A 26927-nucleotide genomic window follows, 5' to 3' on the forward strand; every position below is an offset into this window, starting at 1 on the left:
AAATACAAGAAAATTAAGGTCTAGTAGAATCATATACAACAGTAGTTAGGCTACAGCTTAACTACTGTATTGGGCTTGAGTATTACAAATGATTTGTACTGCAGTGAGATGGTGAGGATTGACCAAAAAAATTGAAGTATGAAAACAGGGTGGATATGAAGGGGGCATAGATTCAAAGTAAATAGAAGTATTATAGGGATGAGGAAGAATACAGTACAGCTGTACAAGAAAAAGGCCTCACATTAATAAAAGTACTAGTTATGGTAATATGTATGGTTAGCATAGCGGCTAGTGCAACAGTTTCCACAATGCTATTACAACACCAGCAACCCAGGATTGAATTCAGCACTGACTGTAAGGAGTTCGTACGTTCCCCCAGTGTCTGCATGGGTAGGTTTTTTCTCACCCTTCAAAGTGTATGGGAATTATAAATTCATTGGTGTATTGAGGGAGGGGGGGGGGACAGAGGCTCCTGGGCTAGAAGGGCCTGTTACTGTGCTACATGTCTAAATTTGCTGTACTGATGACGCTGCACCTGGAGTATTGTGTGCAGTTCTGGTCTCCTTACTTCAGAAAGGATATACTGATTTTGGAGGCAGAGCAGAAGAAGTTCACCAGGTTGATTTCAGAGATGAGGTAGACACAGGACTATACTTGCTGGAATTCAGAAGAATGAGAGGAAACCTTTATGAAAGGGATTGATAAGTTCGAGGTAAGAAAGTTGTTCCTCTTGGAGGTGAGATGAGAACTATTGACAATAACCTCAAGATTTAAGACGGATTTGAGGAGGAACAGCTTTTCTCAGCAAGTTGAGAATCTGTGGAATTCTCTGACCAAGGAAGCCCTACTTCTCAATTTGTTGCTGGGTATTTTTGATGTCAAATATGTGATGTTTATATTTGGGACTATAAACGATTACAGGGATCATCTCAAAAACACAAAGGGTTTGAACATACCAATATAAAATTGAAGTTAGAAATAACAATGAAAAAAAAACCCGGTAGATCCATAAATATAAAGAAAACTGACTCATTTGACATCCATGATGCAGACAATGAGTATGGCTGAAGATCAAAATTTTATTTGAAAGAATGTACAGGAAATTAACGCGAGAAGTCATGATTGGTGCAGTTATTGAGCCACTCAATAATCATCCTGAGACAAAATTAAAATGTAGAGTTTGTATTATGCAGTGTTTACATACCAACAAATTAATGCAATATAGAGGTTAGACTTGACATAAAAAATACATTTTCTTTTGCAGTACACAAAATTAACAGTAAACAGCATAAAAGGTCACAAAAATACAAATATACAAATCTAAAAGTTTAAATCTTTTTTCTAGAAAAAATGGTTACAAAAACACAACAAAATATAGATTAATGCTTTCAAGGATGTTGGTGGGAACGCAGTGATTCTAACATCAAGATATGACCAACACCTATGGAGTTGGAGCAATATTCCAATCCTGAGACTGAAGCTTTATTTATTGGCTTTTGCAAAACTTGCACTGACCATTTCTAAAACCATTGCAAAAATCACAGACCAAACCTTGCTTTCAAATACAAATTTACAAGCAAATTAAATGCTTATTATTTAAATAGTTTTGGATAAGCTAATAAAAATTGTTAGGTTTCAGAATGCTCAAACACTTTCAAGCTTTCTACAATGATACCAGCAACTTGAATCTGTGTGAAACAAATGAAAATTGATTACATTTACATGAGAATCTGACATTTGTGCCATCTCCCACCTTTTATTGTAAGTTAATACAAATTATAACAATTCCTATAATGTTCTGAAGCACAGTTAGTGGAATGAAAGTCTTCGGAGTACACACATTACTGTGTGGACGATAATTTGAAATTTAATACTATTGATATTAGTTTTGATACAGGTATTGATCAAATCCTACAACCAGAAAAGAGCACTTAATTTAATAACTGTTCACAACATCCATGAACACATTGTTAAAGCTACATTGTGAAATTTGGACTGAAAGGTATCACTATCTGAATATTTGCGATATTAGCTGGGTAACAGCATGCATGACAAAAAATTCTACTTTTAAATAAAACCATGAATGCTCAGCAGTATACTTTTACACTTTGTCATAATGGTAGTAAAACATCCTGGGATGTGGTTGATTGAATGCATGCCTGCAATGGGCTGTGTGTGCATCTAATGCAAAGAGTATGACCGATGATGGAAGTCCAAAACTGAAACAAAAAGTATTGAAAGTGATCAGCAAGTCAGGCACCATCTATGGAATATTAATAATCTGACCAAATATCGACATGAAAGGAATCAAAACATGCTGGAAAATGTGAGCAGGTCAGGCTACAAATGTGGAGCTTTTAGGCCGATGATCTTTCATCTGGTTCTGCCTGACCTGCTGAGGATTTTATGCGTTTCCTTTTTATTTACGGTTTCCAGCATCTTCAGTATTTTCTTTTTAAAATTTGTTTTTCTCCTCACAAAAGCTGCCTGACCTGGTAGTTCTTTCCATCTTTTTTTCTAAATTTTATTTCAATGAAATACAATCATTTCAATTGAAGATTAATTACAATCACAACAGTGTTTAAATTTACACTTAAACCACTGCTAATATTTGAAGACAGAAAATGTGTAAATCTGAGAAGATACTAATAGAATTCAGTTCTTGAAGTGATAACAGTGAGTAAAAAGCACAAATCTCAAACTTTGAGGAACAAATACTAAGGCTGTTGGTCAACTGAAAAAACTAATGTTTGTATCAAATAAAAAATATTTATTCCTTCCTCTCCATCATAAGATATGTTACATTGTCTGCATATATAGGTTGTCTCAGCCAATCACATTCCACAAGAATTGCAATAATTTAACCCTACTGCACTGAAGAAAGTATCAAGTTGATCAATATATTTTAATCTATTTCACTTCTATGATTTACATAATTTTCCTTCTATCAACCTGCACAGACAAGTTTAAAAACTACAAAAATTAAAACCTGTCAGCATTCCTTCTGAGAAACTTTAACCCAAAAATTAGTGTAGTGTTTTTATATTTTTTGCACTTAAAAAAACTCACGATTTACCAAGGTAAAAAAGTTTTACAAAGGGAACAAATGTAATAAATTGCCTGTTATGATTCATTAGTTGATTCACTTAAACTGTTTTGAAAAGCTACATTTAATTCTTAGACCAAAGTTTAATGTTATAAATGTATGCATAAAACATTCTAAACAATACAAAATTTACTGCAAATGTCAGTAAACAATATAAACTTTGTATGGTTAGTTCGAGAATTCAGCAAGGTTCTCATCAAAATGGACATTTAACTTCAAATGTGAATGCCAACCATCCTAACAAACTGGTCCCGACAGAAGGATGTATCAAAATTCCCAATATAGCGGGTTTAATAGGATTATCTCTTTATCAAATAGGCTGAAAGGAAACTTCCATGCATTAAAAATTTCCAGTAGCACAAACATGAACAACATTTGTCAAACATTAAAATACATTATACAGCCAAAAGAATGTTAAGGAGGTAAAACTTATCAAATGTACCAATTTGCACATTTCATAATTTGATAAAAATGGACTAGCATAAAAAGGACTTTCTGTACACCTCAATGTAAATAACATGAAAAAAGAAAATGCACCATTCCAGGCAACAAGTTGCAAAACAAATTAAAATGCCCTTTTGTCTTAACTAGATTGTATCTTATTGGGAGGGGTCTCTAAAATTTTTTGTTGTTGAAATAAAGTAATTTTGAAAAACTGTTACAAACGAAAATAATGTAAAGTTAAATTGGAATTTTATTTTGAAATCTGACAAAAAAATGATAGTCAGAATTGACTGTATATCAGTAATAGCTAATAGCTTCTAAAATATTATATTGCTTTTGCTCCAAGTGAACAATACAAATAATGTTTCTGATGTTGACATCAGGGATTTTTTTAATGTGGGATTTGGTTACAGCAGTTTTTTTTTAAACTTTTGCACCCAGTGGTAGTTTACACAAGAACTGAAAGTTACTAGACCATTAAAAAAGCTTAAATCTTTGACTTTGGTATAATTCCTGAACTTTTCCATTTCCCTTTTATTTCTTCCCCATGTCAGTTTTTAGCACATGCAATTCCCATATAAATTTTATTTAAAAAAAATCAGAAATGCAACATGGTAACAGACCCATGAGCCCATGCCCCTACACTCCCGTACGTTTTGAAAGGTAGGAGGAACCCGAAGAAAACCCATGCAGACACAGGGAGAACTTACAACCTCTTTACAGACAACACTGGATTCGAAGCAGGTCGCTGGCAATGTAATAGTGCCACACTAACCGCTATGCTAACCGTGCTGTCCAATTGGAAATACCTTTGGGATAAATGCTATATGATCTGGGCAGTCATTTATTCCAGTGACATAACTAAAATTAGAACTTTATCAAAAGTGGTGCCAAATATCACAGTTGGCAAAGGCTTTCATTCTTCATAAGCAAAAATACTCAATTACTAATGTCTCATCAATGTGCCACATCTTGGATTTAAAGATTTGCTCCCAAAATACTGCAACCATTCACATATGTAAATACCTTTGAATAAATCTGGGTGCTAAAACATTCATGGTTCAGATTATGTTGCGAAATAACTTGGTTAAACTGGGAGTGTGGAAGATGGAATAGCAGGGCAGGTTAAGATTACTGGAAATGCAGAGTTAATTTAAAATGCAAAAGATAACTCTGGTATGTCCAATATGTTGTGCAAATATTCATGATTTTTCACAGCTACCTGTATGAAGTTTTAGAAGTCCAATCTTCAGTTGTTGAACACACTCCATTTCTGATGCCACAAGTACAAGTTTCACAAAATGAATAATATAACCACATTTAACCAGATAAACATGAACATTATTGTGCATAGGTATCTCAATATTATATTTAGAAATCTGTTATGAAATGCATACTGAACTATGATAAGTTTCTCTTGAGTAAATTTAAGATAAACTGTTGTTAGTTGAAAGTCTCAAGAGATTACTTTTTAAATTGAAACTCAAAGTGCATAAACACATGTTAATGTCATGCAAGAATATCATGGGTATGTACAGCGACACAAAGTACACAGGGCAGTTCAATTAATAAGCTGATAAGGAATGACTCATGGCATCAGCACTGTCAATTATATTTAAAAAGTGCTAGGTGACAAATACGTAATACAAAATATAGGCAAACTACGGTAAATAAAACATTTTAGCACTAGCTCTACTTCTAATAGTCTTTTCACCTTCATAAATGTGTCATTAGTCTTAAACTTAAGAGATCTTAATTGGCAACAGGACAAACTAATTTTCCTAGTAGTGCACCAACTGTTCTCAGAAATAGAATACTCCAAAACCCCTCAGACACTTTTCATTGTTTCCTCAATATTTCTTCATCCGTCATTTCAAAAATAAAATTATTTTACAGTTTATCTCTTAATTGCAAATTCCTACTTTGTTTTTCCAATGGTAGCAACCTATAAATAGTAATGACCAAAACAATAAAGTTTATCCTTACCACAACTGAATTTCAGCCAATTGGTTCAGCTGATTTATCCAAAGACCATAACAAATTTGTGTACGTTTTTAAAAAAGAACATGAAACAGAACTAGGCATCAAAAAGTCTAAAATTAAAAACTTGTATCTATAGAACTTGAGCATCATGTAGCAAGGAAAGCAATATACAAGGAGCACACTACAGGATAATTTAATTAGTTTTTCTTTATCTAATCACTACTACATATATCAAAGGTAGGAAAGATTATATTAGTCTATATTTTGCATAAGTCCTTATAAAATCTGCCATGTGGAGCAACATCATACACCCAATTCCTTTTCGCATGCAATTATCTCTCACTTTAGCCCACTTTTCATTTCTGTTCAAACAACTTAATTAAACTACTGCTGCATCCCAAGAATATTTGACTCAATGGAATTTAAATGCAGGATCACAACATGAAGCCACTCCAGCAATCTGACTTTTCAGGAAGTCGTTTTAATCAGCAGAAAAATAATGCACAGCCCGATTATTCAGCTTTTGGTCTCTCACTGCTCACTTACAAACTTTTCACCTTCTCCATTTAGGCTGTAATTCTGACTCAATACAAAAACACACAAACACCTTAAAACACAGTAGTTTATAGTTTGCTCATCTTTAAAACTTGCAAAATTATGTCCTTAATATTTACCTTTCTGATGTTTATGTATCATAAACATTTAAATTACTTTAAATATCTTAAATTTAAGAATAAGAAAATCAATACATTATTTCACCACACGTGTTCAAAACAGATTAGATAGGTCAATGTCCTGTCTTGTGAAAATTTAAATTTGTCCATTGGACTTCCATGAAAACTGGACCACACACAGCCTACCTTTTGCTCACTCACTTAAATAACCAGGAAACACTTCACTATAAAGAATACAATGGGCTTTTCTGGGTTTCAACCCAAAAATTCATATCCCGATGGAACATATTCATCATTGAATAAGAAAAATGTATTGAGGCAAATTTCTAGGAAAACTAAGCCGAACAATAAATACAAGATCAGACATCATGTAAGTGTGGACTTTATCACTTCCCACCTGAATTTTGCTAACCAGCACTCTTTTCATCATTCCCTGGTTTCTGCAATTATGATTGTGCTTTCCCAAATCTCTGCCTACCACCCAAATAATCCCCCATCTTGATATGTACATGAACAATTTTCTTGAAGTGGTAACATCAAATTACTGACAGAAATTAGGTAAGATTAAATTGGCTTTGTTGTGAATGAAGTAAAAATCACAATTTCTCAATTGGGAAAATGAAAATTAATTTCTATTATTTAATATATTTCAAGCATATATCCAAATTTTTACTGCATTCTTTTATACAGGATCACCAAATGCAGAGAAAACATGCACAGCATGGAACATAATTACAGAATTTACGGGGGGCATCTTTTAAGTTGTAAAAGGCTTGCGGAATCAGATCAACTCAACTGTTCTTTAAAAATGAGCTGCTCGAACTTTCTCATTATTTAAAAAAAAAATCCTGTCACACACTCCATTGCTGTTAGGCCTCAAAGGCATTTCCAAGCTTCTAAATTATTTGCATAAAATTTTAAGGACATTTCAATACATTAATATAACTGCTCAACACTATCTTAGGTGGTGTGAAACTATCAGAGTTTTCATACAGTTACTTTCCAGCGTTTGAACGTCCTTCTATTGAAAGCTTGACCTCCTGTGATATGAAGGATGGTCGGGTAGAAATTTTTGTTTCATCTGACTGAAAATTATCTCTTTGGAATACCGGGGAGGACCAGTGACACTGGTAATTTGGGTGGCTGGAAACACCGGTGGTTTCAGAATCCGTGTGCAAATGCTGCATGACAGAGTCTTGAGAATAATTTCTAATCTCCGAGTTTCTATTAACGTGGGTTGAAACCTCTGGAGGAGTTAAAACAACCTCAGATGTTACAGCGGTCCTTGACTCAAAAGTTGAAATGGCATTGATTGAAGATGTTGGCTGGATGGAGCTCCTGCCAGCGGTTTGCGCGCTGAGTGATACACAGGTATTACCCACTGTAAGCCTTTGACATGAAAGTCCAAAGAGGTGTGCAGTACGTTGTGGGTTACAAGAGGACCAACCCTGGCCAAATACAAAGAATGGGTGTTCTGGAGGGACCTCTACACTCACCTACAGCACAGGAGAAAAATCACAATGTTTCACTCCCTTATCCATTCAAGAAATAAAATAAATTGTATTTCCCCCGGTTAACCACGCACATTTCATTTTTACTCTTACAAGCCTTCCTTCATTAGTCAAGCTGCATTTCATAAGTGTTGTAAACAATAAAAGGTAAACTATAATGACTCACCCATTCTATGGGGTGAAATATTTACCTGGAGTCTCTGTATTGTATAGCTTATCGTCCCAAACTCACTATCCTTAATAATTAGAAGGACAAAAGCAGGATAACTATGTTTTGCATTGCTACTCAGTCGACTGTTAATTGTGTCTTGGAATATGTCATGAATTTAAATTCTGAAATTCCCTACCAGACAGGACTGTGACAGTGTCTTCACTAGACAAGTCCCCTTATTTAAAGGAGTCACCTCATCATTGCTTTCTTAGTAATGCATTGTCAATAAATGATAGCTTTGCATGCAATGTACATGTCCCATTAAATGTAAATGGTTTAGCTTGGTAACTTCCTTTTAAATTAATATATGTCTATAATTAAGGAGATTATTAATAACATACTGTGGACTCACCTTTGATTTAGGTTCTCCTACAGAGAAATGGAGGGTGATGTAGCCGGCTCGCTGGCTCTCCTCGAGGTCAATCAGTGTGCTGGAGTCAATTTTTAACCCAGTGCTAATTTCTGCGCTATGCACAAAGTCCTGTGCTTGCAAGTCTTCTATACGCTTCAGCTCCCCATTCGCTAACTGGATGATGGCGCCTTTCATAAAGTGTGAAGGAATATGAGCAGCTGGGGCCTGCTGGACAAGGACAGGCTGAATAACTGGCACAGTGGGCTGTGATGCTGGAAGTGGGACCACTGTGCAAACACTTGACTGGGCATCAAGAGGCTTTTGAATTTTGGATTCTGTTGTGACAGAAGCAGCATTAACCAAGGAATTTGCAAGAACAGGAGCATCAACAGGCATTAAAACTGGCTGCCCATTGGCTAATACCACTGTTTTATGCAAGGGCCCAGGTTGGTCATCCAGCATTTGCCTTTTGAGTCCTGATGTAACATACTGTTGAGCAGGCAGATATGGAGATTTTGGTAATTCTTCACTGGAACAAAACTCTACAATGTTCTTACTTGGAATGATTTGCAAGTGACGTTTTAAATGCTCTTGACTTCTGACTGAATTCTGTGAAGTTTTCACACTGTTTAAGACTTCTTTTCTAACAACTACAGGACCCAGAGGTCCTTGAGCACCCAAACTGCCAACTACTTGCTGAACTTCGAGGTCTGTGTCTGGTGTACTCCTTTGTGCTGGAGAGATAACATCATTCCTTGGTTCTCTATGAGAAAGAAAGTTGGCACTGCCTTTAACTTTCTCATTTGGCGAGGAAGATAAATGTGATTCTTTCACACCAACATTATGGGGTGCCTGAAGTTCTATAAATCTTTCTTTTCGGGACCGTTTCTCAAAACTTTGATGGTTTGAACCTCCTTCTTCTCGATTTGTTGAGACTTCTAATATAGTTTCAGCAATTTCTTTGTCTTTTGCCACCTGGAAACTATACCTACTGTCTTGAGAGATATCTGGACTCAGTGCTGCTGTAGTATATGATGCATATGATGGCGTTAATAGCGACGGTTGAAAATTAACCCTACCATGGGCCATACCTTGCGATAAGTCTGCTGTAGATAGGCGAGCCAGTTGTCCTTGTGGAGTCAAATTTTGTATAGGAGAACCAGTGGCCTTACTATATGTTTCTATAGGAGAAGTTGCCTGTGGAGGAGGAGTAACAGCTTCAGCCATCATGGAAGGATACGAGACAAGATGGGAAAAATGAGAGGTGGGAACACCCATGGTTGAAGAAATTAGTGGATTTGCCAGAATCCCATGAGATACATATGGTATTGTATATGGAGCTCCTACAAACTGCAGTGAACCATGGGGTAGCTGGGTGTAATGAACAGGCATATATGGAACCCCATGGTGCTGTAGAAGTGGAGATGCAATGCTGTAACCTGGTGAGAGATGCCCCATGTTCACCAATGAATTTTGAGCATTTAATGAATAGCCTGCAGGTGGTACAGCCAGTTTGTACATCATACTATACTGATCCACTGCAACTCCAGGTGAGCTTTCACCATTGTCACCTCTGACTCCATACCTCAGTGTTGTTTGATTCTCTTCAGCAGCACGTTTTGACCAATCAGCATCACTCACAGTGGTAGTATTGGTTGGCAAAGTATTATTTTTTAAGACCTCCTCACCTCCAGTGTTATTCTGTAGAAGTTCTCTTTTCTTTGGCGGCAGGCATTCTTGATTTCGTTCATAAGCAGGTTTCATATTGTACTCTGGAGTGTAACTTTTTCTATAAATATCACTGAGGAACTCAGCAGGGAAACAAAGATATCCTGGAGCTCTCCTCAAACCACTTGCTGACAGCAGCCTAATCAGTCAATGGAGAAAAAGAAAGTAAGCAAATGACAACAAAACCACCAAAGGAAAAATAGCTCATATAAAAAAAAATTCTCAAATTTAATTCAATGTTTTTCAATTTTTTTTCATTCAACATTATCACTGAGAAATCAATAAAATGAGAAACAATGCTTCAGTAAGCAGTCAATACAAGTCTTTTTCCAAATTTACTATATTATAAATTTTGTAAATTGAGTCATACAGCACAATAACAGGCCCTTCCGGCCCACAAGCCCCTGTCCCCTAAATACACCAATCAAAATGGTGGGAAGAAACCAGAGTGCCCGAGTCGCTGGCATTGTAATAGTGTCGTGCTAACTGCTACACTAACCGTTCCGCTCAAATAAGCCATAGCTTCCATCCCTCAGAATATCTTTTCAGGCTTTGGCCATATGGCCCTTCAGGCCTGCTCCACTCTTTGATAAGATCAAGGCTGAACTGAGTAAAAAGTCTCTTCTGAATTTTAAGTGACCAGTCTTTGTTCTACACTGCTTGCTATCTCCCTTCCCACTGTGGTCTCGAAGCAGACTTCCATCCCAAAACAATACTCCCCATGAATGCTACCTGACCTGCTGAGTCCCTCAAGCCTCTCATTGTTTGCTCCAACTTCCAGTGTCTAAAGTTCTTGTGTTAATCTAGTGATACACCTTTGCAGTTTCTTCAAGGTATTTCCTTCTTTTAGGGAGCGACAACATCAGATATAGCTGAAAATAATCCAAAAAAAGTTCCTTACTTTTCTACTTTTTAAATCCATTGCAATATAGGTTCCTTCAAACTAAAATAATTCTTAAAAGTCAAATACAACCAGCAGGAAGGCGGAAATTAAAATAGGGAACATGGGAAAATATCTGAAGAGAAACAGTCCAAAATTTAGAATTCACACCAGTTTTGTTTTGATGAAAGGCTTGGATTTGAACCTACACACTTCTGGACATTGGCAATCACACTTTAGACCAGAGGGAAAAAGAATATGAATAAAGAAGTTTCTGAAGGTTGCAAAGAGTTTAATCTGTCCTCTCTTTTTGGCCTGCAATCTTCAAGAGAGTTCAGATTGGAAATTAAATTGGAAGTTAACAGGATGCCACAGGTCACACATGCAGTTAGTGAATGCCCTTTTTCCATCACCTCCAACCCTACATTTTGTTTTTGGCTGAATCTCTCTTTTTCTAAGTCAGAACATTGAGACACTTTGAAAGGAACTTGCAGTTGATAGCATTCCCATGTACCCGAGACCTTTGTCCTTTCAGGTAGTAGAGTAACAGGCTGGGGAGTTAATGTTAAAGAAAAGACAATGGAGTCTGCTGGACTGGAAAAAATCAGCAGATTGAGCAGCAAATGCAGAGATAAGAGGTGTAAGTAAATGTTTTGGGTTGAGACTATGCATCAGGACTGGAAATGGATTCTTCGCCCACACCTCTGCGTCGCTAGTCCAAGAATTTCACAACGGTGCTATCCTCACTATACCATTCAATGAGTTACAAATTCAAAAAGACCACGGTCAGTCCTGGTACCATATATCATGCTCTTCAGTGTAATTTGACAAACACTAAATACAAGAGCATCAGATTGAAGAGACTGCCATCCGTGCAATGAAGACGCTGTTTACATCCGGTACCGCACGGATGGCAGTCTCTTCAATCTGAGGCGCCTGCAAGCTCACACCAAGACACAAGAGAAACTTGTCCGTGAACTACTCTTTGCAGACGATGCCGCTTTAGTTGCCCATTCAGAGCCAGCTCTTCAGCGCTTGACGTCCTGCTTTGCGGAAACTGCCAAAATGTTTGGCCTGGAAGTCAGCCTGAAGAAAACTGAGGTCCTCCATCAGCCAGCTCCTCACCATGACTACCAGCCCCCCCACATCTCCATCGGGCACACAAAACTCAAAACGGTCAACCAGTTTACCTATCTCGGCTGCACCATTTCATCAGATGCAAGGATCGACAATGAGATAGACAACAGACTCGCCAAGGCAAATAGCGCCTTTGGAAGACTACACAAAAGAGTCTGGAAAAACAACCAACTGAAAAACCTCACAAAGATAAGGGTATACAGAGCCGTTGTCATACCCACACTCCTGTTCGGCTCCGAATCATGGGTCCTCTACCGGCATCACCTACGGCTCCTAGAACGCTTCCACCAGCGTTGTCTCCGCTCCATCCTCAACATCCATTGGAGCGCTTTCATCCCTAACGTCGAAGTACTCGAGATGGCAGAGGTCGACAGCATCGAGTTCACGCTGTTGAAGATCCAGCTGCGCTGGATGGGTCACGTCTCCAGAATGGAGGACCATCGCCTTCCCAAGATCGTGTTATATGGCGAGCTCTCCACTGGCCACCGTGACAGAGGTGCACCAAAGAAAAGGTACAAGGACTGCCTAAAGAAATCTCTTGGTGCCTGCCACATTGACCACCGCCAGTGGGCTGATATCGCCTCAAACCGTGCATCTTGGCGCCTCACAGTTTGGCGGGCAGCAACCTCCTTTGAAGAAGACCGCAGAGCCCACCTCACTGACAAAAGGCAAAGGAGGAAAAACCCAACACCCAACCCCAACCAACCAATTTTCCCTTGCAACCGCTGCAATCGTGTCTGCCTGTCCCGCATCGGACTTGTCAGCCACAAACGAGCCTGCAGCTGACGTGGACTTTTTACCCCCTCCATAAATCTTCGTCCGCGAAGCCAAACCAAGCCAAAGAAATACAAGAGCAATGGTATCTTGAGGAAATTAGGTGATATTGCAAATCATTTGTTGCTTATTTAAATTTCAGGAGTTCTGTAAAATAAATCTTTTTGGGCTTGTGCATTAAACTATATGCACGAAATTTCAGTTTTGTTTTTAACCTTTTCTAGACCATCAGAACTTAGAAAGGTACTAGTTTTTTTTATATTTAAATTTAGGTATACTGAATGGTAACAGGACCTTCCAGCCCACAAGCCTGTGCCACCCAAATACCCCAATTAACCTACAACCACTATATTTTTGGAAGGGCAAGGGGTGGGAGGAAACAGGAGCACCTGGAGGAAACCCACACATACACGAGGAGAATGTACAAACAGACAGCATCAGATTCAAACCCAAGTCACTGGCACTGTAATAGTGTGCTAACTGCTACACTAATCGTGCTGCATTGCTATAACAGCTGTACATCCTACAGATGAGAAGATTTATGAGATTGTAAATATGGTGCACCTTGAAGTGCCAGTGTTGTTAAAAGTGAAATAAGCACCAAAGAGGAACTTAGTTTTAAGATTTTAAAAATCGCATTACCATAATAGAATTATATATTTCAAATTAAACCTATTTTACATTATTTTCAACAGAACATAAAACTTGCAAGTAAATGATGTCTTTCAAATAGTTAAAATATCACAAAATGGTTTATGAGCATTCTCTTTCTTTTGAATACTTTTTTTGTTTTTCGTCAATAAACAAAGAAACATCACAGACTGCTTCAGGATGTAGATATCCTCCAACAATCTACATACATGTGATGTTTCCCCCTCCCTTTTAATCGGGGTGTGACTACAGCTGTGCTCCCGTGTACATCAGATATGGCTGCCATATTTTAACAAAGGTACTATGTCGGTTTCTAAGAGGGTATGTGATTTTATTCCCCCCCCCCCCCACCATGTGAATACAGCTGTGCACCTCTGTTGTCCACCAATTGATAAGAGGGGAGTCAGACTTCCAGGTCATCACTTTGCATTTTTTGCTATAGGATAAAGCAAATGTTCAGTCCAGCAGAAAGGCTACTTTTGTTAACCTGGTTAGAATATTGGCCAAATCCTGCCAAAATGGGCCCACCTTTGCACAGGACCAGGCTACGTGAACAAACATTCCCAACTCCACTCCACACCTGCAACACGTCTCCAGCACCTCTGGTTTTGCCTTGTGAATCTTTTGTGGTGTGAGGTACAGCTGGTGTAGAAAGTTGTATTGAACCAGTCTGTATCTAGAATTAATCACTGTTGTCACACTGTCTCAACACCAGTCTGATCAGCATCTCTCATCGATTGTGATGCCAGAGTCTGACTCCCATCTCTCTCTTGATCTGTGTAGCCCTTGCTTGGGGCTTACACCTTGGAGTACTGAGTACATTCTCGAGTTTATGAGCATTCTCAATCAAAATTTGTCTTTGCTAATATCTCCTATGTGGCAGTGAGATGACCAAAAGTTTAATCAAAGAGGTATGCCTTCAAGCAGCATCTTGCACAGAGGAAATGCCATAGTGCTTGCTTGGGGTCTCGGAATGAAGATTCAGCTGCATAGGCTGCAATGATTAAATTTGGGGAAGATCATGTGACTAGAATTAATATTTCAGATAGCTCACATTTAAAACCATATTGGAGAGGTGTGCAGGGTAGAACACTGGAGGGCTTTGAAAATTAAGATGAGAAAAATAAAATCAAGGTAGAAATCTTGTCTGAAACTAATTTCTGGATCAAAGGGGTAGCAAGTTAGAGTTGTCCAGAAGGAGAGGATTGAGGTTATAATGTTTTATATATTTGTATGCCATTAAGTGGAAAACGAATGCCTGATGTCAGTTAAGCTTACAAACACCTAATATCATCAGAGGTACAATATAAGTAGACAATTTAACCCACAAACCCACATAGTGCCTAGATGGTTATGCCTTACCTGTGAGAGTGTCCGAGACCATCGAGTGCCCAAAGCGCAGAAATATCGTGTTTCCCACCTCTGGCATCTTTCACCTTGAGCACAAAAATATCAATAACAGTTCTGAAATAAATGATATGCAACTGTATTTTCAAATGTTCCTTCTTTAATTTCAGTTTTATATTACATTTTATTAACAGTATGAATCACTTCACATCCTATAAGACTACAAGACCATAAGACAGGAGCAGAATTAGGCTATTTAATCATGAGTTGATCCATTTTCCCACTCAGCCAAATTGGCTGGCCTATAACCTTCGTTGTCCTGGCTAATCAAGAACTTGTCAATCTCTGCCTTAAATACACCCAATTACCTGGCCTTCAAAACTGCCTATGGCAACAAATTCCACAGACTCACCACCTTCTGGCTAAAGGTATTTCTCCACATCTCTGTTCTCCGCATCTCTGTTCTAAGTCAATCTGACTTTCATGGGAAACAAACTTTCTACATCTACCCTGTCCATGCCTTTCAACATTCAAATGTTTCAATGAGTTTCCTCCTCATCCTCTTACATTCCAATGATTACAGGCCAAGAGTTGCCAAATCTCATGTGATAACCTTTTCATTCCCGGAATCATCTTTGTGAACCTCCTCTGAAAGTTCTCCAATGTCAGCACATCCTTTCTTAAATGAGGAGCCCAAAACTCCTCACAACACTCCAAGTGAGGTCTCACCAGTGCCTTATAAAGCCTCAACATCACATCCCTGCTCTTATATTCTATTCCTCTTGAAATTTGCCCTCTTCAACACTGTCTCAACCTGTAAGTTTACTTTCAGACTATCCTACATGAGGACTCCCAGGTCCCATTGCATCTGGGAATTTAAAATTTTCTCCCCATTTAGAAAATAGTCTGCCCGTTTATATCTTCTACCAAAGTACATGACCATACACTTTCCAATATTGTATTTCATTTGCCACTTCTCTGCCATTGTCCCTGTTTCCTCAGCACTACTTGCTCCTCCACCTCCCATCATATCATCTGCAAACTTGGCCACAAAGCCATTCATTCCATAATCTAAATCGGTGGTTTTCAAACTTTTTCTTTCCACTCACATACCACCCTAAATTATCCCTATGTCATAGTACTCTCTGATTAGTAAGGGATTACTTAAGGTGGTATATGGGTGCACTGGTAGTCATGGTGGGGAGCTGGCCAACCAATTTTCCCTTGCAACCGCTGCAATCGTGTCTGCCTGTCCCGCATCGGACTTGTCAGCCACAAACGAGCCTGCAGCTGACGTGGACTTTTTACCCCCTCCATAAATCTTCGTCCGCGAAGCCAAGCCAAAGAAAGAATATGGGTGGAAAGAAAAAGTTTGAAAGCCACTGGTTTAATCGTGCCTCATTGACTCGTTATGTGCAAGGTTTCGTAACTCCAAAGGAAATGGGCCAGTGACAATTTTTCTCAAGCAAAATATTTCAGTAACAATTGGGACTAGAGCAGTGGTTCTTTTTTTCCTATTCACACACCACCTTAAATAATCCTTTACTAATCACAGAGCACCTGTGGCATAGGGAATACTTAAGTGGAAAGAAAAAGTTTGAAAACCACTGATCTAAATCATTGATATAAATATTCATACTTATACTTTAACTTAATGCCAATCATTCCATCAACTAAAGTAGAACCCAACAGTTTCTTCCCTAACCCAGATGAGAAAAAATCAGTACATTTGGTTAACATACTGTGTGACATGAATATGTTTTATTATTAAGATTTCAATAAACCCACCATTTCATTTGATTTGCACATAAAGTGCAAATAAAAAAAATTGTTGCTTTCATTTGTGTGGGAGTAAATGTTATTAAAATGACGGAAGCAATTACATAATTCAATACATTGTAATTAGGATTCCTGTAAATGCTACCATTCTTTGAGATGAGCCTATCTAATATCTTTGGGTTATTAACATTATTGCCCCCTCCTTTGTTAACCAAAGTTAGTGCTTCTTTCTCATAAAATCCCTTTTTTGATTTGTATTGTAGACCTGTTGCTTGAATATCTGCCACTGTTTCACGACTGAACCGCCTCTAAGCTTATATACCTTGTCCACTTCAGACAACTCTGCTCTCAAGGAAAATGGCAGCGCTGCCAGAGCTGCTGTAATGGCAGAGTTGCGGCTGATGCAAACCCGGGAGAGCGGAGTCACAGTGCTGTTCCAAAGGGTTCAACCTCCCAGGATGGATCCGTCCAGGCTTTAAACAACTTGTTAAAGGAACTGACAGTGCTTTTAAAACCTGCAACCCGAGGTCTGTGCCCCTATGCTTGGCACAAGCCTCAAAGGGTTGGAGTCTCCAGGAACCATCTGACCAGAAACAGGGAGAACATCTCCCGTGGAGAAGGAAAAGCAGAGGAGACGACCCTATAGGATGGTGAGCATAGCAGCAGACTATCGAAGGCCTCACCGGCCGAGGGACCTACGCGGGCTGCTGGCAACTTGCAGTCAAAGGTCTCACAACAAGGTGTGGACCGCTGGGAGATTGGCTCTTGGAAACCAGATATTGGAACCGAGATTTGAAAGGATGCTGATGGGAAAAAAAAGAGCGAAGGGTCACCGAAGGCTACCTGATTGTTGGGAGGTTTGAATCTGGAGCTCAGGTTGCTGATGGATCATACAGGAATTTGTGCATCTACAAAGGCTGTGGGAGTGCTGGAGGCAAATTCACAGATATTTAGTGACACTGAAGGGACTCTCTTTTGTTTCCTTTTCTCTTTTACAGTAAAGAGCACCGAGCAACACTAATGGTGACTATTTGTCTGCCTTATGGCAGGCACAAGGCTATTTTGTGTATTATTACATTTTGTCCTATTACATGACAATAAAGGAATCTTGAATACCATTACCCTGACTTCAATTGGAGATAATGATTATGGACTTGAGGTGTTTATCCTTAAACAGCATTGTATTGTGGTCACTACCCCCTAGGAGATTTATAACTACAAGACCCCTTGTTAATCCTTCCACTTTAGTCAAGACAAAATTTAAAATAGCCTGCTCCTGGGGAAGCTCTGCAATGCACTGCTGAACCCTGATGCATTTCACATATTAATTTTCTGCGATACCTTTGCCAGTGGCCCCTAATGAATCTGTGACCCCATCTTTGGGATCCAGGAGGAAACAGGAGCATCCTGAGGAAATGCACGCAGTCACCTGAAAAACATGCAAATTCCACAGCGAGAGCACCCGATGTCACGATCAACCGAAGACGCTTGAGCTGTGCAGTAACCACACTAACTACTGTGCGAGTTAAAGAAAAAAGTCTGCAGATGCTTGGATCTAGTGCAGCACGCAAACCTGCTGGAGAAGCTCAGCAGGTCATGAAGCATCCATAGGCAGTCAACGTTTTGGGCCTGAGCCCTTTGTCAGGAATCCAGCACTTCTGTATATTGCACTAACTACTGTGTCTTGGCTGAATGCAAACCATCTTCATGACTCACCATGCAAATCTAGCACAAGATTTGGCAAAGCAAAAGAATTTTCAATCTGCCAGATACAAGGCTGAGCTTGTCTAAACTTTACCCGTTGCAGAAAAATCTATGTAGTTTGTGTAGAGAGCATTTTTGCTAGATCGGCCACATTGTATTTAAACCATCCCCTAACCGTTCCAGCAAATCCATTTTTCTTCCGATAAAGCAGGCATGCACGATGTACGAGTTAAACTGCATCACATGTTTCCTACTGCATACACAAGGCTATGATCACACCCTGCACTCACAAGGGTGGTGGTACTTCATTTACTCTCAATTTTCAATTTTTCTAGAGGAAGAATCATCAGTTAGCTCAGCACATCAGCGTAAAACTGTATTATTAAAGATGGATGGCATAGAAATTTTCAATGCACTGAAGCAACCTCAACATAAATTTATGAAAGGGAAATCACGTTTGACCAAATTATTGGGATTCTTTGCAGAAGTAACAGGTGTTACTGAGAAAAATGAAATAGAGGATATAAAATGCCTACTGGAAAGATAAATATTCTACAACATTGCATCAAAGTTTATCGACCGTGATTTTGACATGGACAGGTTAGCTGTCTAAAATGAAACCATATACACATAAAGGGGTCTTCTCTGGTTGGAAAGGTGCAACAGGTATTGTGTCACAGAGGAGCATTAAGGAGCCTCTAATTTTTGTTTCTAATTTAGATAAGTGCTAGAAACTCTTTTTGAGCTTTGCTATGAATCTTCTGTTGTTTGCTAACCATGACAGTTAAACTAACCAAATGACTTGGATGAAGCCACTGATGATATGAAGTCCATATAATAGACTGATGCTGGAACATAGAGCAAAACAGAACACTGAAAGAACTCTGAGGGTTCAGCAGCATCTCCAGAGGTAAAATGGGCAAGTTGACATTCAGATTGAGACCTTGTATCAGGACTGAGAAGCAACAGTAAAGACAGCCAGCATACACTAATGCATGGCGGAGTGGGAGACCGATAAACAGATGGAATAAGGAGGGGGAAGTGGAAGAGTCAGAGACTGGTAGACAATAGGTGGTACCATTCGGGGCAGTGGGGGAGGGGGAATGAGGCTGACAGATGTTAAGTGGAGTCAGATAGCGAAGGGATGATGGTCAAATGGATAGAGGTTGAGGGAGGAGAGGGGATGGGAGAAATTAACAAATGAAAAAGAAAACTAGATGGACAGGTGAGAGTGTGTGTGTGTGTGTGTGTGTGTGTGTGTGTGTGTGTGTGTGTGCTCATGCACATGTATAAAAGAGCATTTAGGATGTAGCTGCTCAAGCAGAACAATGAATGTTGCTCTTCCAATTTTTATTTGGACTCTCCATGGCTATTGAAAAGGCTAAGGACAAACAAGTTGGTGTGGGAGTGGGAAGTACTATTAAAATGACATATGCCATTTACCCCTTCACCTGATTCCTTCTGCCCATTCCTTCCTTGTATGCGACAATCACTGAGGTATCTTGCTGCTTTCTATCTCAAGAAAAACCCTTGCAAGAGTCCTGCTAAATTGTCTGGTCACTCATCTGGAGCTGGGCCTGCTGCTAGAGCCACAGTGTGGCTTCCACAAAGGTGGTGGGACTCATGAATTTTGTCACATGCCAACTTCAGAAGGATCAGGAGCAAAATTGTGAACTCGACACAACCTTTGTTGACCTCACGAAAGCCATTGACACTGTCAGCTGACAAGGCCTGTGGAGGATCATGTCAAGAATCAGCTGCCCTGCCAAATTCCTTCAGATTGCCCGCCAGTTCCATGATGGCATGATAGCCAAAGCGTTGGATGGCGGAGAGTCGTCTAAGGCATTCCCAGTCACCAAGGGCCGCGTGCTTGCACCCACACTGTTCAGCATGACATTTACTGCCATGCTGAAGGATGCCTTCCAGGACAGTGATGCTGGAATCAGTCTCAAGTACAGAGGGGATGGGAAGCCCTTCAACTTGAGGAGTCTTCAAGCTATAACCAAAGAGACCTTTTTGCCAATAACTGCACCCTGTATGTTGGCTCAGATCCAGAGATCCAAGTCAGAATGAACAAATATTGTGTTAACTTTTGGACTCTCCATCAACATTAAAAAGACTAAAGTCATGTACCAGCCTGCTACTCATGCTCCATACACAGAACCTAAAATCACAATCAAAGGGGAGCAACTGCAGGTAGTGGACCAGTTCACTTACCTTGGCAGCACCCTCTCCCAGGCATTGACTATTGATATAGACGTTAATTGCAGAATAGCAAAGACAAGTTCTGCTTTTGGAAGGCTGCGTTCCACTGTACGAGAACATCAAGGAATCAGTGCAGCAACAAAATTGAAGGTCTACAGAGCCACGGTACTCATTACCCTCCTGTATACCTGTGAAACGTGGACTGTGTATTGAAGGCATGCAAGACAGCTCAACCATTTTCACATAATGTCTTTGCAGAATCAGATGACAAGACAAAGTACCAGACACTGAAGTTCTCTCAAGAACAAATCTCTCATCAGTCCACACACTGCTGATGAAAGCACAGATCCTGTGGGCAGGTCATGATATCCATACGCCGGACGAGTGTATACCCAACCAGCTCCATTTTGGAGAAATTTCTGCTGGTAGATACTCGCACGGAGGCCAGAAGAAACATTACAAAGACACACTAAAGGCCTCTCTGAAGTCGCTTTAACATAGTCATGACCAACTTTGAAACGCTAGCACAAAACCGTCCTACCTGATGCAGCCTTATCCACACGGGCTGTCAAGCTTATGACACATGGCACACTGCTGAAGCACAACATAAGTGTGAGCTGTGCAAGTCCAAAGCCATTAGCGTAACAACTGCACTGCCTACACATGTCTGCCGACAAGTACCAGGACACTCCATGACCGAATTGGCTTGACCAGTCACCTTCGGACAAACCCCATCTAGTTTTTGAAGTGACTAATGGTGTCAAGTCTTCATCGACGACGATGGACAAATGACGATGTTTCCTTTTGCCCATCATCTCCTTCCTACCTGGTTCCATTTATCACTTGCCAGTCTCTCTTCCCCCAACAGAGGGGCAATCTTTCAAGTCATACACAACTTGCATCTTTTTCTTCCATAGATGCTCTTTGACCCGGTGGGTTTTCCCAGCGTTCTGATTTTATTCCACAGGAGGGACAGTTGCTAATTTTCCAATGGCACAAAGAGAGGTAGGAAGGTGTATTGTGAAGAGTACATAAGGAGGTTACTAGAAGGATATGAATATGTTAAGAATGAGAGCAAAAATCAGGCAAATGATCCATAATGTATGAAAGTGTGCGCTGGTGTCCATTCTGAATAATAAAAATGCATATTATCTAAAAGCTGAGAGAATGCAGAGTTTTGAGGTGCAAAAGAAGCAGCACACTCCAATGCATAATTTGCCAAATGTTAGAATTAGCAATAATAGGCAATCAAGGATGTTGACTGAAGGTTATAATTTATTGTTAAGGAAGCTGAATCCAAAAGAAGGAAGGTCTGCTTCTGTTACGTTGAGCATTAGTGCAACCACAACCTGTGTATGATATTGATCTGAAGGAAGGACAAGGCTAATATCTGAAATGTGCCCACTGTCTTATCAGGACTGGTAGACTTGTACCTGATGAAGTTTAGAAGAGTGGGACAGGATTTGATTGAAACATATAAGATCACAAAGAGTACTGACGGGGTAGATGAGGAGAGAGGTTTCTTCTTATGGGGGAATCTGGATCTGAGAGTCACTGTTTACAAACAAGAGGGGGGGGGGTCACACATTTAAGATGGAAAAGAGGTGAAATCCTCTTGGAGGATGTGCATCTTTGAAACTTTTCCTCCAAGGGTAGCTGAAGTCTGAATTAAGGCAATATTTGATGGCAAGGTGATGAAAGGTTATCAAAGCTGGATGGGAACAATAGGAGCAGCCATGATTTCATTTAACAGCAGAGGAGGCTTAAATAACTAAGTGGCCAACACCCACTCCATGTTATTATGTTTGTTGCAACTTTGGCTCCCACAGCTGACCACTACTCTCTGAGCAATAATGAAAATGAACAAGAGTGGGTTTCCAGTTAGGACTCAATATTTGGCACACCACGGTTAAATAAATTTGCCAATAATCCTAATCCACTTGTTCCTTGCAAATCAAATAAAGTTCATCTCATTCTCTTTTAACCAATACTCAATTACCCTTATTTCAGTAGTGCATGTTTATATAATTATCTTAATAGCAAATGTAATTTCTTTAACCAGTACTTTTTCTCAGCATTACATTTCATGCTATCATCATGAATTATTGACAGTGGTTTCTCTATTTAGGCACAGAGAAAATAGTGAACATTCATTTTAATCCTAGAAAAGCTACTTCTTCATGTCTCACAAAAGTGGGGGGAGGGGGGACAGGAGAGAGAGAGAGAGAAAGAGAGAGAAAGAGAGAGAGAGAGAAAGAGAGAGAAAGAGAGAGAGAGAGAAAGAGAGAGAAAATTATATTGGAGAGGAGAATACATAGGCATCTAGACAGCCTATAATAAAATCTCAATCGATTATTGAAATAGGGAATTTTAGCAAGCTGATGATAAAGAGAGTTAACAACAATTTCTTGGAGTTGATGGGAATGAGTAGCAACATTCTAGGACAGAGGTTCTCAACCTTTTTTTCCCCCACGCACATACCATTTTAAATAATCCCTTACTAACCACAGAGCACCAATGGCATCCTATGACTACAAAGTATCCTATATTTTCTATTTGCTGTGTCTAGCCAAAGCAGATTTGGCTTATGGGAGATGCCCAAGTTTGCAAATACCACCAAAATACAAAAGTATAAAATATAATTCTAGGGACCTAAAAACACTACAAGGATATATGAAAATGGAAAGGGGGACAAAAAGGCCAATGAAATTCAATGTCATTAAAAGTATGCATTTTGATAAATTAAATATTAAATGGATAATAAGCTTGTGCTGTGAAAAAGTAAAGGATATTAAGAAAATACAAGATAATATGGATTCTACTGAATAGACAAAACACAAAATGTAAAGAAACAATTTTAAATATTGAAACGATTTGCATTGTAAAAAACACTGTGGCAATGTGATAGCAGCATTAAGGAATGAAATAGTAACTACATCAAAATCTTGCCACAAGTGGAAAACCAAAACACTGTGAATACTGAAAATTTGAAATAATAAAATAGAAAATGTGGAAATAGTTTTGACGAAACGCCATCAGTCTGAAATAATAGCTTGGTTTCCTTCTCCATAGATGTTGCATGAACTGCCACCAATGCCTGATCTGACTCAAACTACTACACATGTATTGATTGTATGTGTGTTTGCATATTTTTGCACCGAGGACCAGAGAATGCTGTTTTGTCGGGTTGTACTTGTACAATTGGATAATAAACTTGAACTTATGATTGACATTTATGTATTCATATAAATCAAGGAGGACACACAATGGAGTCTTGCTAAGTTTGAGAATATCCCCAGAAACATTAAGAAATAAATGAGCATAGTTTGTTTACAGTGACTCATTGCACAATTAAAAGGTTGAAGAGCTAATGTAATTTTAGTTAGTGATTACATTAAAGTTTAAATCTAACCTTTTAAAATAAGGTTAGATCAGTGGCTGAATGAGGTGGAGAAATAAGTGGATACATGATGAGAATGAACGTATGGAATGAGAACTAATGCTCTGGTGAGACATGAAAAATTTTGAAATGAATTAAAATGTCTTTGCCCATGCTGTAATTTCTATGTATCACAACAACAACTTCTCAAGCTTTTGACAAAACTTTAATGAAATAAATTTTCCCCAAGGTTCTTTACTGTGGTGTTATCATTCAAAATTTGACAATAAATAAGGGCAAGGATAGGTGATCTAAAGCAGCTACAATCTGGGGACCACAGTATATTTAAGTAAAAGCCCTGTTTTCTTTTCATCTCACACAACATAAATATTTTTTATGTTATCGGTAGGGGAGAAGTACGGAAGAAACCATAACTTGACTGCTTCATAGGGAAGGGTGCCCATAAATGTTCAGCAGAGTCCTGAGGGGCCACAGGCAGAAAACTAAGGTTGAGAATGACTGATTTAAAGCATAGTTCAAAAAAATAGGTTTTAAAGGAGCAACTTAAATGAGCCATGGAAAGGGAGAGAGGTCCTTTAAATAGGGTAAATAGAGAGCAAGGGCATTCTTGATAAGAAGTATTGAGTACATAGATAAGGCAGGGATGGGGCAACATAATGGAAGAGGAAAAAGATTATTATAGTCACATAGCAAGGAAACAAATTTCCACTTGCACATTGAACACCCATCTGACACCAATGTTCAAGATTAAAGTTAACACAGGTTGCAAGTGGCCTGAATATTGTGTACTGGTAAAGGTGAGGAGCAAACCTACAGCCAGGGAACACATTTTATGGTCAATACCAAAGACAATTATTTAATATTCTCATTGTTAAGTAAAAGACAATTTATCAGCCAATACAAGATAGTGGCTAGTTGTGTGACCAATTTGAATGATTGACTAATGGGAGGTGAAGCTGGATGATGCCATCATTCAAAATGAACACAACACTAGCCTGCAACATCCTGCCAATTGCTTGTTAAACCCATTTCGCTACTCACTTAATCCACAAGAATTAGAGCAGAATCTCCAATACCAACTTGTCATTTGGAGTCTCACCCATTTTTTGATTACAGCAAAGACAATGATAGATCCTGAGGGATCTATCAAAGGAAATCTATAACCATCAAAGGAAATGCAGAAGAGATGTTTACTCTTGTGGGTAAATCTTGAACTAGGAGTTACTGTTTAAAAATGAGGTCACACATTAATGAACACCCATTAATGAAAATATGAGGCAATTTTTCTCTCTTAAAGGGAGACAGATATTTAGAAGGCCAGTGGAAGTAGAGTTATTGAATATTTATAAAGCAGAAGTTTCAAATTCTTGATAAGCAACGGAGTGCAAGGTTACCAGGGATGTGCAGGAATTTGGCCTGAACAGCCACGTGATCTAATACTGCTCATTATTATAACCATATAACTGTTTTGTTAGTAAACTATGCTTGGAAATGAAAGGCTGTCGTTATTTTCCTCTATTGTTCTTTCAAACGTGCAGAAGTCAAGTTAATCGGCCCATTATGTCAAAACAATGGAACTTTTTTCTATAATTTTTCATTTCAAAATTAAATGCAGTGAGGAAGAATTCCCTTAATTACAACAGTGCTCTGGTCATGGAGCTGAGTGCTTTCTACTTGGGAGATTTGAGAGCCAGCTGATCAATACTGATTAAACCTCCAAATTTATCCATGGTGCAGATCTAGATAAATATTTTTCTTACTAGCCCAGAAGGCAATTCCCTGCTACCTTCTTTAGCAAGAGCCAGTTTAACACAGCCCATCTTCGTTCGAACAGTCGGGACTGCGTTCTCTTTATATTAACAAAAACAATGCTGTTGATGTTTTACTTTTGTGATTCAATCAAATTTCTTGCCACGCTGCAAAACAAAACCCCACCAACTTCAATCCCATTTTTTTCCCCATATGTAAAGTTACTCGTGTTTATTTTGGAAAGTTTGTTCGTTGAACCTAAACGAACGGAGAGCATTTCCCAAAGTTACATTGCCGACAGGCCCAGCCGGAAACTGCATTCCACTTTCAGATTTTTTAACTTCATCATAATAGGCTGTCAGAGCTGGTTTCTGTTAAACTTTTTCTTTACCTGCAAATCTCATCCTGATTCTAACAGCCTCTGTGAATTCATTGGTTTCTCCCCTCTCTGATCGACCCTTTAATTTTCTTTCGCCTGCAAATTAGAAACTCAGGGGGAAAAAAAACTTTACATCGACAAACACCAAGGCGCAGGCTGATTGCGTCATCTAAGAGGCCAACCTTGGGGAACAAGGTCTTCTTCCTGCGGCGCCCCCTGCAGCATGGGCAGACTATATTAACCGAGTGCTCCTGGAGGAACTCGGTAATCTGGGTTCAGTCAGCCTTTATCAATACCTTGATGAAACGTCGGTGATCTTTTTCAAACTTTTCTATAATAGAGGACACTTCTTGGCCTGCTGAGTTTCTCCAACACTGTGTGGTACTTCATCTTTACGGTGTCTGCAGATTTTCGTGTTTTACTTCTAACCTTTATCAATTTACAGTTCTGCCTGTCATTGATTTTAAATATTAACTTTTGCTTGATCGTGCCCAATTTATCAGTTTATTTCCAGCATTTTTGTTTTATTTTCAAACATACATTTGTTTCATTTTAAATAAATTCAACTTATGAAAGCTATCTTTTCAAAACTTGTGAAAATTTAGTTTGGATTTAAATGTTTTAAAATCTGGTAATTATTATTTGTCAAAATAATTAAAAATAAACATGAAATGAAAAAAATTAAATCCTTTATATAAGATAACCAAAGAATTTTGTGTACATGGCGATGAAGGAACCTTGAAAGACATTGAAAAGTCTTCCCATACAATTTTTTTTAATGTTTAAATGTCTGAGTGGCGTAGATAAGGTGGACAGGCAGCGCATTTTCCCCACCAGGTCAGGAGAAGCAAACACTAGAGGACACCTGCACAAAGTGAAGGGAGGAAAGTTCAGTGCAAAGTTTTATTTTTCA

At 38.9% G+C, this 26927-nt stretch overlaps 1 protein-coding gene across 3 annotated transcripts; it reads right to left on the reverse strand.

Annotated features, from left to right (window-relative positions):
• Positions 1-1059: 1059 nt before the first annotated feature.
• Positions 1060-26184, reverse strand: LOC138744699 (ataxin-1-like). 3 transcript variants are annotated; one of them, XM_069901261.1, is made up of 5 exons: positions 26027-26184; positions 14814-14887; positions 10825-10881; positions 8282-10148; positions 1060-7703 (listed from the first exon to the last, which is right to left on the reverse strand). In XM_069901261.1, the coding sequence occupies exons 4-5, from the start codon at positions 10043-10045 to the stop codon at positions 7203-7205; spliced, it is 2265 nt and encodes a 754-aa protein (XP_069757362.1). In that variant the 5' UTR covers positions 10046-10148; positions 10825-10881; positions 14814-14887; positions 26027-26184; the 3' UTR covers positions 1060-7202. The 3 variants fall into 3 exon arrangements, with proteins under 3 accessions (XP_069757362.1, XP_069757361.1, XP_069757360.1); XM_069901260.1 differs by having other exon boundaries at positions 10747-10881; XM_069901259.1 differs by lacking the exon at positions 10825-10881.
• Between the last annotated feature and the right edge of the window lie 743 nt (positions 26185-26927).

The sequence above is a fragment of the Narcine bancroftii genome, chromosome 10, assembly GCF_036971445.1.
Source record: "Narcine bancroftii isolate sNarBan1 chromosome 10, sNarBan1.hap1, whole genome shotgun sequence".
Lineage (NCBI taxonomy): Eukaryota > Metazoa > Chordata > Chondrichthyes > Torpediniformes > Narcinidae > Narcine > Narcine bancroftii.

Coding starts and splice junctions, on each gene's coding strand:
- LOC138744699 (XM_069901259.1), bottom strand. CDS start 10,045: ATGAAACCTGCTTATGAACGAAATCAAGAATGCCTGCCGCCAAAGAAA. Junction 7,704..8,281: donor TAGGAGAACCTAAATCAAAG/GTGAGTCCACAG, acceptor CCTGTGCTGTAG/GTGAGTGTAGAGGTCCCTCC.